Source organism: Myxine glutinosa, chromosome 10, assembly GCF_964187855.1.
Source record: "Myxine glutinosa chromosome 10, kmMyxGlut1.1, whole genome shotgun sequence".
Classification (NCBI taxonomy): Eukaryota; Metazoa; Chordata; class Myxini; order Myxiniformes; family Myxinidae; genus Myxine; species Myxine glutinosa.
The window spans coordinates 64,162,456-64,180,867 of NC_136270.1; the positions used below are offsets into that span (position 1 = coordinate 64,162,456).

Here is an 18,412-nt window from a genome sequence, read left to right on the forward strand (position 1 = left end):
TTTATTTCTCAAGTTTCTCGTGGAGAGCTCGCCAAGTGGCTTGAGCATTCGAACAAGCACTCCATTCAAAACCATTGATAAGGAATGGCAGGCTTGGAAAGCGCTAGCTAGCTGCTTAGTAATTGAACACACCCCAGGTTTCCTCCCTTTTAGTTTCATGTTAAACAGCATTAGCGACTGTTTCAAAATGTAATCATATATGTTTTGTGGTTTATAATAGTTTTTACTTCTTCTGGTAGAGGCCGTTGCCCCATGAAACGTCATGATAAGCTATTTCTACACGTTGACACGGCGTTTGTTCAAGGAGTAAACACCCCTTGGGAAGGTGGGATATTATTAGTATAATTTTTTTTTTGTAATAACATTGATATTATGCGATCATCATGAGCATTATTACTTTTGTTATTAGAAGCGGCTTTGAAAAACACTACAATAACGCTATCTTAACACGGATATACACCTCAACACGCAACCCCATTTGCAGGGAAAACCCCTTGGCAGAGAAAACCCCCTTGGGGAATGGGGGGTGGTGGGGGCATGAATTCGCTACAACCTCCATCATGTGGCCCTTAGTTCTCCTGTCAAGTTTGGTTGAGATTGGATAAGTAACGACCGAATGTATCACGGTCAAAAATCGTCAGACAGACACCAAATTGCGTATTTTAGTATGATGTGTTCTCCATGTTCTACATCTCTCATAATAAAGGTTTGTTGAAAATTTGATGACAAAAGATCAAATCTTACTATAATTCACCAAATGTCCGTCCGTCTGTCCGTTCGAAGGTACCGCAAAAACGGCTTAACTGATCGCAACAATATTTTGGGTGGGTAATCCGAGGACCCCCTGGAGTAAAATAGGCTACATTGTTTTTCCAATTTTTCCAAGTTTACCAATTTTCCCGTTTTTCCAAACACGATGGAATAATATTTACCGGTATGAACAGTGATGTGGCTTTTATTGAAATTATACAAATACTGTTTAGATTTTGATGAGAATGACGAACCTGCAGCCAGCGCCGGCGCCAGACTATTTTGCACTCTCGGCAAGGCCAGCTACTTGCATCCCCCTCCCCCCCCCCCCCCCCAAATTTTTTTGCCAACTTCGATTATTAAAAACAGATGTTTTGTTGAAAAAATAAAAAGCAGAAAACTTGAAACTGCTGAATTTATTTCAATTGCAAGAATAAGTACCGTAAGATGCCAACAGCACCGATATTAAAGGCGCAATATCCATTAATATGGCAGTGGCCATTTTAGTGGCAGTGGCCAAGTTGATCCATTCGAATCTCACATCAGCAAACAATTAAATCTCCCGTTTTCCTGACGATGATCAATCCATGTGCCAAACGACGAAATGGCGGCAACGTTTTGAACATGCCGGATGTGACGTATGGGAGAAGGCGCATGGGAGCAGGCTACGTCAGTTTCAAACAGGATGTGACGTATGCCACGAAGCGTACATGTTCAAAATTAATCACTTACACTATTATGAACAATGAACTATTATATTTTCCTTTTATTATGTTTTTTCTTAAAACAATAATTTGTATAAAACTGTGATCCTTTAAGGTTCAGTAATGTGCCCCTCTGATGTCTGCGCCCTAGGCTGCTGCCTAGTTGGCTTAATGGTAGCGCCGGCCCTGCCTGAAGTGAATCCGGAAGTGGACAGATGACGGCAATGCGCCGGTTAGATAATATCCCAACACAACCGTCATTCAATACAACAACATGCATTTTAAGGCCATTTTCCCTGCTAGAGCGGGGGTTAGCCTTGCGGTCCCCATGACAATCTTGTAATTGTCATGGTTCTCTTTTTGAGGCAATGTTTTTTTCTGGCCGGATGCCCTTCCTGTAGCCAACCCTTTTAGTCGCCTCTTACGACACGCAGGGATACGGTGTACCTATTCTAAACCGGGGTACACAACCGTCATTCAATCGTAATGTTAAACCGTTAAACGTTATTAATAGTGTTAATCGTTTTGTTAAAGTATCAATTGATGATTGGAATTGAGTGAATACAATTGCGATTTTGAATTCGTAATTGTGTTCACCCAACCGTATGCAACTTCACATCAGGATTTAAATATTTGTTTATGTCACGAATGTTGTTGAAAGTTTATTTTTTATATTAATGTTATTTAATTTGTTATTGGAGTTATGCTGTTTGGAATGAAAAAAGAGATATCGAGTTCGGAATGCCATGATGGTTTCTACTTTCGAAACGTGAATTCGTGGATCGCCATATGCAGATTCGCCATTGACTGGATATAGAACACACGTACCCATTTGTTTGCGAACGGGTGTTTTTCATGGAAGCCCTTCACGAACTTGCTGTCCATATCTGATGTGCGAATGAAGGTGCTACAGGAATGTGGAAATTATTGGTTTCATGCTTTAGCATTCGCCGTTTCTGCATTGTCTGTTTGCTTCTGGCGTCCCACCCGTGCGTAGCACGTGTACCTCACTAGTGGTAAATAATTAAAGAAACACGGAAGCGATTTGAAAACCCGGCCGAAGCTCAGTAACTCAGTTCACGGTAGCTGTGCAAACGCAGTCATCCCTTCCAGGCCTCTTGGGCACCCGTAAAAGGTTTATTTGAGGTCCAGGTCTACATGACACAGTAATATTGTTTTTATGATGTGGTTTGATGTATTTGCCTAAAAGCATAAACATCATGTTTATCATGACAAGTCTGCAAGAACTGACATTTCCCAGGATAGCAATTAAATGGCTTTTCCTTCCCCAACTCTTTTATCTCCCTTCCATCCTTGCAGGGCACATTTGTATCGAAGAGTGGACAATTGTTCGAGGGAGAGTTCAGAAAGGACTAAATGCTCGGTAGTCCTGAAGCTGTATTTGATGGTAATAACAGCACAGACAGACTGGAAGACAAAGAAAGCAATTCCTTCAATTCAATTCAATTTCTTCAATTCTTTCAGACACACAGCCCTGATGTTTGTGCAACTTGTAAACAGGATTTGCAAGAAGTGTGCCACATTGTTGCTGGTGGTTCACCAGTCACTATATTCAATGACCTACTAATGAAGTTTGTCATTACGTCGAGAGTTCAATGTTTACAAAGGAGCAATGTATACATAGTCGAGGCTCATGGAAGAGCTAGAACAGAAAGGACAGTGGAAAGCAAGAAAACGCACCAACAGCAGGGGCACAACAGAGGGACACTGAGGAAAATGGGCGAGGAGAAGAATGAGATCAAGGGGAGGGAAAGGAAAAAACAGGGGGCAACGAGGGGGGTGCGGGGGGAGGGGGATAGTGAGATGGGGTTGATGGGGTGGATGGGGGTGCTTGAGGTGAACAGTCATCTTGATGTCCTGGAGGGGAGAATGAGTTTGAACAGACTGAGGAAGTCGATTCCACAAGCGAGAGAAAAGAGGAACAAATGGGTGGAGGTGAGCAGTGAGTGTGGATTTTGAGTTTCACCAGAAGGGGCCAGGTTACTGGCAGATCATGTGTGCCTTGCAGAACCATGGGGAGAACACAACACAGAAAGGGCAGAGGGTACAAGACCATAAAGGAGGCGGTAGAATACAGAGGGCACCGACTCAGGGATTAAGCTTCGTTGCGGGACATTCTGTTAGATGTAATTTATTTTATAATGATTTTTTTTTTTAGTGTTATCATACCATATTGGGTCGCTGTACAGCAACAAATCTTCATCGAGTGTATACACAGGATCAGTGAAATTAAGCATGGCTTTTCTTTACAGCTTCATCACCCAGTGGAGCTTCCATCCACAATAAAAATGTCCATCTGGAAATCGACTGCCTTTCGAGCAACATTTCGAATGACTGGAAGAAAGAGGACCTAAAACAGGTGCAGGGGACCAATCGCTGAGGGACAGAGTGATTGTCATGAATAGAGTGTTTTAATGAGTGTGACACAAGTTCAAATTCACACCACATCTAAAACCTCACACTCACCTGCATGAACTCGTTCAATGGACACAAAATGCAGAAGGAATGAAGTGTCTTATTTCACTGCAGACAAATCTCTCTCTCATGATCTTTGCTAATATTTCCCTGCCATCACACAACAGCTCGAATTCCGGATGCTGTACTACCATTCCAAGCTCCGTCACATATACTCATTTTACAGCCGTCTTGGTTCCGCTGCCTCACCGGACAACGTCTTCCAGCTCTCACGACTCCAGCTTGGACGCTTGCTGTGGGACTGCAAGATTCAGGAAAAATGTCTGTCTTTGGCTGAGGCAGAACGTCGATTTGCAGGTATGTAGCTACATCCTGACCCAAAGATTAACTGAGGCTACTTGGTCAAATATAGCAAGCTGTTTTTTTATGACCAATGAAACATTCATATTGACCAAAACAGTCAGGTTAGGACAAAATAGTCAACCCCAATAAGTTATCATCTAAACCGATCTAATTAAAAGATGGAGTTGGAATAACTATAAACTTGGTCCCTTTTTCAGTACCTACAAGAGACAATTGCAGGCATTCTGTATATGGTATTTAGACACAATGGACAAAACAATGCAGGACATTATCAGGGAACCATTCCTTCAATGTAATAAAAAGAAACCAAGACACAGGACGAGGCCATTTGGGACATGGCTGTGCCACAGCTATACACCATTAATTGAATGGATCAGTTCAACCTACCGGTATATGTTATGCCAAGTGGAATGTAAGATAAGTATTAACTTGAACGGACAGTTAATACTCTGGGAAGATTTGACCAGCAAGCTGAAATGTTCAGGGATTAACGAGGGTACCCTGAAGTTGTGCCTGTGCAAGTTTCGTTCGATTCCATCAAGTTTCGGAAAAAATAAATTTCACCCATCTTGGCATTTTCTTCCTTTGGGAGGGGGGAGGGAGAGGAGCAGGTTGAGAGGGGAGGGGTAAGAGGGGGTGGGTGGAAGGGTGGGTGCACTTTGAATTATCCAAGCTATAAAACCACAATGTATTGTGTATGCACATATGCACTACGCATGTTTTGGCTTCATATGTGTTACCCGGGTTATTATTATTTTTTATTTTCGGGAGTGATCTAAACAGTGGTGTGTTGCATATACACCGCCAAAACAATGGGATGTGTCAGAATGCTTGGAACAAGATTGCCCATTGGGAGAGTATTCTGCTTGTCTTTGTAAAAAATAAAAGTAATTGTAATGACATCAAATCTGTTAATCTGACTAATCATAGTAGATTAAAGGAAAGGTATTAGGTTATTGCTACGATTGATGTTTCATTCAAGCCTCATTTTACCACGCTTAGGTTAAATCACTCTCCATTTTCATGGTAAACCTACAGTGCCTTCTCAAGCACCAGAATTCATCCATGATCCAGAGTCCCGACTACCAATGCATGAATTCCTACAAGGTCTTGTCTTTGTGTCACATCACATCTACAGCGCAGCGGAACACCTAGCTCCTCTTGAAGTATAGAATGTGACATCGCAAAATATACTTCCCTAGATGATTACACGAATACTCAATGGTGTTCCATGCTGTAGCGATTGCCATTTGCTATCATTCCTGATCTTTTACATTTCCTGCTGCTATTTAAAACAGTTATGAAAAAGCCTGTATCGCTGGCTTCTGTGTATCAAATCATAGAAGGGAAGTTTTCAAAATTGTTTCATGAAGATAGATTTCTAAGTTGGGGGGAAGGGGTGATGGATGTGGTCATCAAAGTTCTGTGAATATATAACCTAGAACGAGAACATCCAGGTTAGAATGTAGACCCAACCCATGATCATTGTTTTAACAGAGAAGCCAGGTGCACACTCGCATCCAGTTTTGACAGGCTGATTACGAGGGACATCCTTCCACACGCATGCATCGTGCAAGGTAACACGAAATATACATTGTAGAGTTTCACACCTACTCCTGCATGTTGCACCAAAAGAGATGGTTGTGAACAAACAACCCCACTAACACCTCCACATGTACCCCACAGGAAGGGCGTACACGTCCCGACAAGTCAACATTGATTACAAGTTTACATTGTAATGTGCTGTTGACTTGACAATTATATGATTTACAACATTGTTCAGTTACTAGTTATTATCATGAAATACATGATTTGTCCATTTTATGAAACCGTTGTTGGTTTTATACCTGCTTTGTGCCGATCTGATGACGAATATGACTATACCCATACGTTCATGCTACATGATGGAAGTTAAAATTCAACTTCACATTTAGTTTTATATTACACAGAAATCAGCTGTTAAAAGATCACAGTACTGTAATTGCTGTATTAACCAAGGACTTGGTTAAAGCCTCAGTCACACTGGATCGTACGTTTTCTGGATCGTGCGATTGGTGGCAATTTGGCCGAGGTACGACCAATCGGCAATGTTTGATACGATCTCCATTTGCGATCGCATACTGCGATTGCTCTTAAGACTGGTGGTAGGTCATTGTACGATTAGTGGTACGCGTGGTCGTGCGATCACCAACGATTGGAGAAGATCGATTGCAAGATCAATCATAGGTAATCGTGCGACTAGTGGTGGCGATCAGCGACCGATCGTACAATCAATCATGGCGACCTGCGACCGATCGTACGATCAATCGCAGCCAATCGTGACCTACCTCTCAAGGAGTACACTTCGTCGAACTTTTCAACTGAAACTACAGACTTGGCATTTAATATGGAATATTTTTTTATGGGGGTGAACTTACTTTTCAAGATGTCTTAGAACCAAACGTTCATTAGAATTATGTTGACATTATTCAGGATTTTGTTCATGTGACCTTTAAAAGAAACAAAAACCACATTTTACATTTCGAAACAAATAAATTGATCCTTGAAAGTGATGTAAACTGATATCGAACTCAATTCATGGACAGTCCTGTGTTAAACTTCTGTACGTTTTCCAGAAGTCTCTTTATTTTGCACATGAGCCAAAAAAATTTTTAACAAAAACAAAAGTTCAATTACGACTGGGATTACCGACAGTAAAATTACAGTTCAGTACTTCGTGTAACCCGCACGAGCATTCAGGAGAGCACGTACACGTTGAGGCATGCTGTTCACGAGATTTGCCAAGGTTTGGACAGGAATCGCTTGCCATGCAGTGACAATAGCCTGCTGCAATTCACGCACAGAGGTCGGCTGCTGGTCCATTGGTCCAAGTGGTCCAAGTGGTCGATTTGACGCGTTAATTCTGCCCACAAGTTCTCTATCGGATTCATATCCGGGGACATGGCAGGCCACTCCATATGCTCTACACCACGGTCAGCAAGAAAGTGTTGGATCATGCGAGCACGATGAGGCCGTGCATTGTCATTTTGTAAGACAAAGTTTCCTCAAAAGGCTGCACGAGCAAAGGGAAGCAATGTTTCTTCCAGAATGGCCCTGTGCTTGAACTGGTGCAGGTTTCCATTCAGAACAACCAGGTCAGTTTTGCCCCCTGCATGAAAAGCAGCCCAAACGGTCACCCCACCACCTCCAGCTTGGACTCTTGGCACTATACAATCTTTGTTGTAGGCTTCGTGCACTTGTCTGCACACTCGGACGCGGCCATATTGACGATAGACCAGAAATCTAGACTCGTCACTGAAGATCACATGATTCCAGTGTCCTGGCTGCCATTGACGGTGCTCTCTGGCCCAATGCATTCGGCGCTGGCAGTCTTGTCTGGTTAGGCGTGGCTTTCTCAGGGGACGGCTGGCACGATAGCCTGCTTGAACCAGTCGTTTGTTGACTCGCCTTCTGGATACAGGCACATTTGTCAGTTGCTGCCACTCAGCCCTAAGCCGATTAGCTGACTTGGTACGGCCATTGCGGACTAACCGGTGCAGCTGGCGATCATCCCTCCTTGTGGTTCTGCGGGGACATCCTGGCCTCAGGATTGGAGTAGGGACACCCCTCTGAGCATTTCGTTTCAGGATCTTTGACACCTGACCTTGTGATGCCATACTGCCGAGCAATAGCACGCTCTTTCATGCTGTAATTTCATAAAGCCACCACTCCATGACAAACAGCATTGTTGAGTTGACGGACCATCTCCAGAGGAAGCGGCAATAACTTTTGGAGACCTGCAGCAGTTGTTTTCCACGAATACAGAACGCAACAACCCTCGTATACCCGACTGTGAAGCCAATTGTCAAATGCACCTGTCCGTACATTTTGCCACGCCACCTGTGATATAATCCTGTTGTTGACTTCTTGCTGCGACAGACAATCAGTGACATGGTTCTTTTAACAAATAAATCACCAAAGTGTAAAAGAAACTCACCAGACTGATATACTGAGTTAAGAAAGTAAACCCAAGTCAAGGAAAAAAAATATTCCATATTAAATGCCAAGTCTGTATAATTCGCTATGTCTCCCAAGAAGCGAAAGGGCCGTGGGAAGAGTACCCAGCCAGAGCCAGATCCAGAATCTGATGTCAGGGTGATTGTGGCTGAGATTCACAAGGTACTGGCCACGCAGGATGACCCCACCGGGGACACGCCAACCGAACACCAGGATGCAGGTGACGACTTAGCAGAGGATCAAACGGCGGCCAAGAGGAACAAGATGGTACCACCAATCATAAGGTCGTGCAACCAGTCGGGACAGGTCGTGACTAGTCGCACTACCGATCGTGAGGTTGTACGACAGGTGGCACCACCAATCGTCAGGTAGCAGGACCAGTAGCATGACCAATCATGCGACTACTTGACCCGCGATCATGACTGGTGGTGCGTCCATGTAAGACCTGTCTGCGACCTCTTACGATTTGGAATCGCAGGTCAGAAGTTTTGAACATGACCATCGACCTTGCTGCGACTGATTTTGCTCTGGCGATCACCCACAACCTCTGCGACCAGTCGCGCACTCTTTCTACGATTTGCCCGTGATTCCAACATTTTTCGGTCGCAGCTAGGTCGTAACCTAGTCGCAGGCCCGGTATGACTGGGGCCTAATGCAAATGCCCCATCGATGCAATCATGATTGAGAGGTTTCTGGAGTGAGATGTGCATGGAAGAAGTTTTGGGAACTGAGTGGCGTGCTGACGAGGAGGAGAGTGTGGTTGAAGCTGAAGGGAAAGGTGTATGCTGCATGTGTGAGAAGTGTTATGATTTATGGGACCGAGACATGGGTAATGAACGTAGAGCAGCAACGAAGGCTGGGAAGGGTGGAAATGTGAATGGTTCGGTGGATGTGCGGAGTATCGTTGAGAGAGAGGAAGACAAATGATGAATTGTGAAAGATGATGGGAATAGAGCCTGTGATGGATGCTGTGAAGAGAAACAGGTTGAGATGGTTTGGTCATGTGTTGAGCAAGGATGAAAGTGACTGTTTGAGAAGAGTGATGGAAATGAATGTAGAAGGAAGTAGAGGATGGGGAAGACCAAGTAAGACTTGGCTAAAGATGGTGGAAAAAGAAATGCGGGCAAAGGGGGTAACAAGGGGAGATGAAACGGCAGCCCATATGCAGGAGAATCCATATGCAGAATATAGGGCAAAATGGAGAAGATCGTCATGGGGACCGCAAGGCTAAACCCCGCTCTAGCAGGGAAAATGGCCTTAAAATGCCTGTTGTTGTTGATGCAATCATTGGCACGGCCTCAATAGTGTCACAAGTAAATGGTTTAGACGCCATCCAATTATAGTCATAATTACAGTCGTGGCTAAAATTATTGGCACCCTTGCACTTTTTTCAAATAATGCACCATTTCTTCCAGAAAATTGTTGAAATTTAAAAATCATTTGGTATCCCCATATGTATTTCTTTAGCTTGCAGTAGAACAAAAAAAGCTGAAAAAAATTACTAAATGTTAGCTTATTCCACACAGAAATCCGAAAATGGCCCGGACAATATTATTGGCACCTTTTAGAAGTTGTTAGAAACAATTAGATTTCAAGCAAGTGATTCTCCTTTACTTTGGAATTGAACTAACCTGTGGTGAGTTGCAAAACCAAAATTGTGGTTTTGTGCCTGCAATATAAAAAAAAATCACTCATTCAACCAGTTTGAATAGGGAAAAGGAGTCATTCTGCTGTTTTGTGTCACTGTGTGTACCACAATGAGCATGGAGAAAAGAAAGAAAACCATCCACCAAACAGATAACTTTCCTCGAGTTAATCTGAGGAGGTCAGACAAGATTGTAGCCAAGCATGGACAATCTCAAGGCTACAAGTCCATCTCCAGAGACCTTGATGTTTCTGTGTCCATCGTACGCAATGTTATCAGGAAGTTTAAGGCTCATGGCACTGTAGCCAACCTCCCTAGACGTGGCCGAAAGAGAAAACTTGATCGAAGATTGCAGTGAAGGATTGTTCGAATGGTGGTTTGATAGTAGGTCGAGAAAGCACCTCGACCTACTATCAAACAGATCCAAGCTGACCTTCAGACACAAGGTACGACAGTTTCAACTCTCACCATCCGTCGCCAACTCAATGAAAGGTGGTTCTCTGGTATGAGACTCAGGAGGACCCTACTGCTGAGAAAGCCCAACTGGAGTTTGCCAAAACACACCTGAACAAGCCAAAATCCTTCTGGGAGAATGTCCTGTGGACAGATGAGACCAAATTAGGTTTTTCATCAGCAGCGACTGGCAAGCTTGTCAGGATAGAAGGGACAATGGACGGGGCAAAGTACAAGAGAATCCTTGATGAAAACCTGCTTGAGTCAACCATTAATCTGAAACTGGGTAGGAGATTCATATTTCAGCAGGACAATGATCTGAAGCGCAAAGCTAATGCCACACTGGAGTGGCTAAAAATAGAAGAAAATAAATGTTCTTGAGTGGCCCAGTCAAAGTCCTGACTTGAATGCAACTGAACATTTATTGTGAGACTTGAAGATTGCTGTCCATTGACGATCCTCATCAAACTTGACATAACTGGAGCAATTTTCACTTGAAGAATTAGCAAAGATTTCACAATCTCACTGTGCAAAGCTGGTAGAGACCTACCCAAAAAGACTCATCACAGTCAATGCTGCAAAAGGTACATCCATGAAGTACTGACCTAAGGGTAAGGGGCTGAATACTTTTGCAACCAGTGAATTATGATTTGTACATTTTTTTTGCAGGTATTCCTGACATGTAACCTCCTTCAACAATAACAATATTTTGTTTGATCGCTTTAGTTATATATAAGAAAGTTAATTTGGAAAATTTGTTTCTGCATAATTCGTAATTCATCCATACGTTTAGGGGGATGAATACTTTTGCAGGCCACTGTATAAACACGCGCATTGGATGTTGGAAATTTTGACACCTGGGAGGGCTCCGTTTCACCTTCTGAAACCTGCATATGGCGACAACAACCAACCACACACACACAGAAAACCCTGTCTCCCGCTGCGTGGGGTCAGGCTAATGAGATATAACAAGCAAATTCATGATGTAAAAGATGTAAACTTCGTGAATTCTACTTGAACAGAACACACACTCCCTCGTGTGGCTGGGTAGGCCTCGTGTTCAGGAATGCCGAACGGACAAAGCTGGTTCTAACCTTCGCTTCTCGCTGCTGGAACCTTTATTGTACATGGTGCAAACCACGAGAGCAGCCGCCGTACGACCACTCGATGTGCGGAAGAAACTTTATCTGGATGATGAAAGTAAGACTCCATCAAATCAGCTTAATTTTCAGATCTTTGCTCGATTTTAATTTTGATGTGCTGTAACCTATTACAGAGCGTCGGTGCTGCCAAATCAGTTTCTTGGCAAGGGTTATACTGGGTGGTTTGCCAATGCCTTCCCAGAAGTAGTCAGGGCAGGAATTTGTAATTTATTCAAGGTGCCAGCGATAGCTCACCTACTCTTGGCAAAGTACACCATGGGATCTTTAACGTCTACCAACTCGTGCTGGAGATGGGGACACCCATTTACTGCCCATCCAAGGGACGGCACACATTGATGAATTGCCCAGCCGGTGAAACATTGCGATGACAGTTTATAGCTCGGTCGGGATTCAAACCCAGGCTAGAAAGCTTGGTGGTGAATGTGCATACTCCTCTAGGCCATCCTACCAGCCTCAGCCCTCTTTGCTTGACACAAGTCAGTAATTGGATGCAATGAACCTACTTCTATAAATGATCTCAGCACCACCTCTAGATCAATAGATGCATGACAGCAGGACTTTCAGGAGCTGTTTAAAAGATTATTGAGATTTTAACTTGAGGGAAGAGATTCTTGAGGGCATCGTGTTTTAGCAACATTAATCTAAAGACCTATAAACAGACGACTTTCCTCGAGTTCTTTGAAGCGCTGGTGGCCTGTGCAATCACGTATCCAGTACTGCAGGTGAAGAGGAAATACGGTGATGACAAGAAACTTGCACAGGCCTGTTACAGCCTGCCCTCCCTGTCAACGACATCCAACGCGTGCATAATCCAGGTGACTGTCTGCTGTAGAGCTGAAACAATCGATCTGATAAGCTGAGTTTCGACAGGAAGTGTAATAATAGTCCATTTGCTGTTTTGATTTGATATGTTCTCATTCAAGCTGCACAGAAACATCATGCGAGATAAACGGCATCAAGCTGTGGTGGGAGATTAAACACTTTATTCCACAAAGATGAGTAGGATGTAAGAGTTGTACATGGGACATGGACAAGAAGATTCCTATATTCTTTCATTTTTATCACCAATTGTACAATAACTTTCCATCATAAATGAACATGATTATGCAAGAGCAATGGAAATGTCAATTGTCAACGCAAGTCAAAATAAGACTATATTTACATGTAATGCATGCATCAGACCCAATGTAGCCCAAATGGCTTTGAAACGAAGAAGAAAATGTACAGCCTCCTCCATTGTTGCCTTGCTCAGGAAAACATCAGGGAGCCTGAGGAACCCAAAGAGCAGTCTCCTGAAAGACCCTCCAATAATAATCCTGCTGAAGCAGTACCAGAGGTGAGTATGGCACTGAGCCATTTGGAATTTCAAATGTTCCATTTAATGGCATTTGGAATTTGACATCCATACAACCAATCTGTTTTTCAGTACTCGAGGAAAAAACTAATGAACTCCAGCAAGTCATTTCCCCAACTTCTGGAGAGCTCCAACATCAATGAGAATTTAACCTGTTTAGGTGGGTTGCGTGCCACATCTCACCCATATGCTTTGCACAGTGTCTGCACATGCGTCTGAAAGATCTGAGGTGCCATCTCGCTTCACTTACACGTGATTTAATCAAGGAAGTGAAGTTCGTGCCACTAATGATATCTGACATCATTGTCTATTACCTTTTTATTAACCATGTACAAAGGACAAGGAGCTTGGAAGATCTGAGGTGTCCTTTGTTCAGAAACTACTACCAGCTTTGTGTAACCAACTATCTGTTTGCAAAAGTAAAACTGATATTGTAAAACTTTATTCTGTTTACGAGACAGACATTTTCTGATTGGTACATAAGCAAACATCGCTGCTTTGTGGAAGCACCAAACAGAAAGAAAGGTGGGACATTTTACGACAAAGCAGGTTAGAACTGACCAAAGGGCCATAATGTACCATTTTAAGGGACCAGCTCCAAAATGTGTAGCCAAGGTGGTGAGTTCTTTCAGGTTAGACTGAAAAAAAGAAAAGTAAGGAGAATATTGGGGAAAAGGGAAAGGAAATTACGAGGAAACGAAATCATAATTTGAAAGCCATTATCTAATTGTGAGGTCTCGTTCCCCTCTTGTCCCTTGTTCAAAGATAATGAAACAGCATTGGCCGTGTGGACGTGGAAGCTGGAGCTCTTCTTCTGTGATCAGCTCTTTCCAGCACAACAAAAGCTTAAGGAGTCTCGGTATATTGCAGCACCGAATTCAGCTCGGCGCAGAGAGGAGAAAGAGGCGGCGGAAGTTCAGGCCATGGTTAAAAGGCAAGTGCATGACTTGGCAGTACTTATTTGGTAGTGGGTGACTGATTCAATAACCATCATCTTCATTTCTGTGGTAGAATGAAGCGCCTTGAAGTTGTGCAAGCTGAAAAAAACGTGCCGCTGGTCAATGCAGCAAGGACCGGTGAGACCAGCACGGTCGGCTCTGGGGCACCCAAATAGGAACCATTGGGTTCAGCCATGGCAAGCGGCTTTGAGAAGACGAAGAAGAAATGACAGTGCAAGTAGGAGTTAGGCAATGGGAGTTTAAAGTGGAAATGTAGTTTTGCAGCGGGAATCTAGCATCATTGGGAATTTGAAGGATGTCTTTGCAAATTAACATCAATGATGTAATCACCAACTTCAGCACAGGTGCCTCTTGCTCTGTCCAGCAGGCCTAAAATGACCACATCAGCAACTGTCAGTGGGTCTTCACGGCATTGGAAAAATAACAGGTGGGCCAACAGTGATGGCTCTGATGGTTCCTCGGTTATCGATTGCTTTTGTCATTCAATGTCTGCTCAATCAGTCCAAGAAGAAGATGTTGCTGAACTGTGTGGTGCATAATTTCTTTACCTCTTCTGCACGCGTGCACGTGCACACACACACACACAAACACACACAAACACAAAAATCCACCATCTCTTCCTTTTGTTTCAATACAACTCTGAAGCAAGTGAAAACAGAGTAAAACCGATGTCTTTCTCATTACTTGTACATATATTCTGGACGTAGTACATGCAGAGGTAAAATACTCCATTTTGAAGAGACAGAAAAGCAAATCAATTTGCATCTTTTCAAAATGTTTCCCAGACCCGTGTGCAAAACCTCACTATTACACCACAGTCTATCAAGCTCATTTGATTACCTCAAGGTGGGACATTCGGAAAGTTTTAATTGCAGAAAGCTACTGAACTGAACGAGCTTTAATAAATACAAAATAGGATATTTATGAAATCCCGTCAAAAATCAAACTCAGTGCATCATTAGGAAAACAAAACGTACACAAACAACAAGGTTTACCCCTTAACATCTCAAACACCTCCTCCCATTCTTTACAACACAGCTGCATACCATTGACCTCGATGAGGTTTGCGTTCTTTTGGTTGAGTATGACGTAGAGCTCCCTCTGGTCTGATCTCTTTCCCACCACCCAGTAATCAGACATAGCCTTTACCGTCACCTCCTCATCTTCCACGGAGCTGTTAAGGGCACAAACATAGATCAATGAAAAAGAAGACTTCTCAAAGAATGAACAAGTAAAAGTGATGTTTGTTTAACATAATGAACAGCAGTACATTTCCATTGACTAGCATTCACTTGCCGATGCTAAAGATTCCACCGTACATATTAAATAGACCATTGTGTGCTAATACCCTGGAAAAGTTAGATTCGATCTATAATGGGGGAAGGGGAGCACTGCATGGACAACAAGGTCGTGCCAACAAACAGTAGGCGAGCGATGTATCCAGGACCCTTTCATCCCAGGGAGGTAGTACCTGGCAAAGTCACTGTTGATGTCCCCCAGGATGTGCAAAAGCTCTGTGGGCACGGTGACCAATGAAGGGTTCGCCGCACGACGCACATGTACGGTGGATTTCTCTGCGAGGTTCATGTGGTTGAAGTAAATAAACTTGAACTGCACATCCTTTTCTGAGCTGTAAGGGGGGGGGGGGGGGGGGGTTGAATGGTTGTTTAAGAGGAATAAGAGTAATGTGTGCTTTGGGACTTGGTGATGACAAGGAGACTCGTTGAAAATTCAACTACAGCAATAACTATTCATCCTTGCTAAAAGGAGAAACAAACTGCTCCGTGATGTCTAAACACTGCTTTGGACGTGCTTGAGCGCTAGGACCTACTAGGCAGGCTTTCGGTTGCTGCTGTACTGTTCCGCTATATCGGATGCCAACAAGGTCAACTGAGGTCCAACCAGGGCATCGAGTCGTTGGAAGAAGTCCAACGTCAAAATCACAGTCGCTGAGGGCAGTGGTGAAGGCAACACTTTATGAACGATAAATCATTCTGGAGAGAAATCAGTACTGCATTTTGAAAATATGGAAAGCAGCATTTTACAGCAAAACAATCAAACTCACCATCAACGAGGAAACATACAGCTGCACTTAATGCCTGCGAGAGAACACGTACACACGCACACGAAAGGAATGATTCACATCTGCTGATATTAGAGCCGAACTGTGGGGCTGCAAGGAGATGCAATAAGGAACATGAAGTGTGATGTAGTAGTCAGGTTCACTATGTCAATAAATTATATTTCGTTCAAACTCATGGTAGATTAGCAAACCTATACATTTTTGGAAAGGTTATAGCATAAGGAAACTAAAAATCAATGCTTACATTTGGAGAGATACCTGTATGGCGGCCATTTTGGATTTTCAAAATGGCCACTGTAAAATACATATTTTGTTCTATTTCTGCCTCTAATTACCCTAAAAACTTTTTAAAATATACTAAACCTATATTTTCAGGGACAAGGAATCCAATGAAAGTATCAAATTAGTGCTATGGGGAATGGTAAGACACGAATCAAAGGTTTTGAATTGCAAAATACTGTCTTTATATTCGCGATAAGTTGCATAATCAAATACATGTTATCATTTTGTACAGGCAGTTAATAACATCAAAATGTGTCACAATAATTCATATCACCAAACATACACAGGCAGTCAGCAAAATCATATGTACACATGCAGTCAGTATAACTTCACATCTACACAGGCAGTCAATGACAAAATATACACAGGCAGTCAATGGCATCAAACATACACGATTACAGAATATGCCATTTAGAGTTCGTCATCACTGTCCTGTGTGTCGTATCCGACAATATAGTCCGCATCGTTTTCACAGTCCGTTCCACACAAGCAAAGGTCGGTCAAATTGATTGGCAAATCGAATTGGTCGAATGGTCGATCGAATCGAATTCGATGAATCGAATCGAATCGAATCGATCGAATTGGTCGATCGAAGCGATTGGTCGAATGGAATTGGTCGATTGGTCGAATTGGTCGAATCGAATTGGTCGGAATTGGCAAATGTAAACATTGATTTTCAGATTTTCCATGTAATAACGTTTCCAAAAATGTATAGGTTTGCTAATCTACCATGATTTTGAACGAAAAAACATAGTGAACCTGACTATAGAGGCAAGGAGAGAAAAAGTTCCAAAATAAAATCATATGGTACAGTAAAATTCATCAAAATAGTTTTTACAAACACAATCAATTAAAATGATTTGACAAATACATCTGTTTTACTTTTCTTTTTCTTTTGAGAAAGTGAGTCCTGCCAAATCACAGGTGATGGCTATCCTGGGGGCATTTACAGTTGCACCAATAGATGATTAGCAAGTATGTGACCCTGGGGTAATACACCATACCTTGTATACAATGAGGTGTAGCTCGCTGTGCCTCTTGCCTATGTACACATGGATTTTGGGGACCCGCAGAGGGCTGTTGGGGTCTGTCAGGCTGCGTGGGCCAAGGAGAAACCTGCAGAATACACTCCATTTGTTTGGATCACCATGATCAAATTACGTATTCTAGGTTCAGTGTTTACTCCGAGTTACCTGGTGTGACATTAAATTGAAGCTCACATGCACCATAATTTCAACCGAACCATCAGCGTGACAAACGGTGATCTTTATGACCCAGTCACACTGCACCATCAACAATTAACAATATACTGTTGTGGAAGTGACATCTAGGGGGCTAACATTGCATAGAATAGTTTAGTTATTTCCCATAGTGAATGTACCAGAGTAATCGTGATGTAAGGCAGTCGTGATATTAGGTATGCATTGTTTTATGTATAGATTGACATCGTCCACCGGTCCTAATGTGTGTCTAAAAACCGCCATCTCTTAAAGCCCCTATTTAGTGTTCTTACCTTTGTAATCTGTGTTTAATGTCCTTTTTGGGGTAAGCCATGTTCTAGCCAGTCCAAGAAAAGGACTGTCCATGATGGGGAGAGCGGGGGGAGGTGTTGTTACACATCAGATTACGCTGTGTTCCATCGGGCACAGCCGGAGTATTTCTTGTCTTGTCTAACCCTCACTGTTGTTTATCTCACATAGTATGACTGGGTCCGTTAAGGCACAGCTTACATAAGGAATGTATATCCTGGGTGAGTGTACTCGGTAGTGGGTTAAGGGGTTATTATCACCATTAATTGTTATTTTGTTTCACTTTGTACTCCCACCCTGTGTGACTTTTACTATTAAATCTACTTGATCTCGCGGTTTATTTGGGTGGTCGTTATTGCTATTTGGCATGCCTGCTAATGGACTAATCTGGCACGGGTGATTAGCACTCACCACAGGACTGTGCTGTGAGCTCACCGACACCGCTAGGCCATTAATCGGAATCTGGTGCAGGGCACCGATTAATGCAGCGTATCTTTTGGCTTGGTGGTCCTACCAGCACGGTATCGTGGTAAAGACACACGATTCAGCTTGGGGACACTGAATCCGCCGGGAACCACGGCCGCTTTAATGTGGCCCCTGGGATTTGCATCGCCATGAGATGACCCGCCAGCTATAACAATGGCATTTTGTTGCGGTTACACATGACACTGACAATAATTCTGATTTCAATGAAA

The 18,412-nt window shown here is 43.0% G+C and overlaps 1 protein-coding gene and 1 long non-coding RNA gene across 4 annotated transcripts in view; one reads left to right on the top strand and one right to left on the bottom strand.

Annotated features, from left to right (window-relative positions):
- Positions 1-4,057: 4,057 nt before the first annotated feature.
- Positions 4,058-6,067, top strand: LOC137434136 (uncharacterized). The gene is made up of 3 exons (XR_010985793.2): positions 4,058-4,247; positions 5,751-5,830; positions 5,940-6,067. It is a non-coding gene; the product is annotated as an uncharacterized LOC137434136 (long non-coding RNA).
- Positions 4,708-18,412, bottom strand: part of LOC137434135 (vacuolar fusion protein CCZ1 homolog) — a 37,930-nt gene continuing 24,225 nt past the window's right edge. Inside the window, exons 10-15 of one of the 3 annotated variants that reach the window (XM_068126841.2) lie at positions 17,193-17,304; positions 15,889-15,922; positions 15,655-15,772; positions 15,295-15,453; positions 14,870-14,997; positions 4,708-4,836 (exon numbers count right to left, since the gene is read on the bottom strand). In XM_068126841.2, the coding sequence (XP_067982942.2) occupies positions 4,814-4,836; positions 14,870-14,997; positions 15,295-15,453; positions 15,655-15,772; positions 15,889-15,922; positions 17,193-17,304 (574 nt within the window). In that variant the 3' untranslated portion in view covers positions 4,708-4,813. Of the gene's footprint in view, positions 4,837-12,476; positions 14,998-15,294; positions 15,454-15,654; positions 15,773-15,888; positions 15,923-17,192; positions 17,305-18,412 lie in introns of those variants that run through there. The other 2 variants (XM_068126840.2, XM_068126838.2) reach the window with 2 other exon arrangements.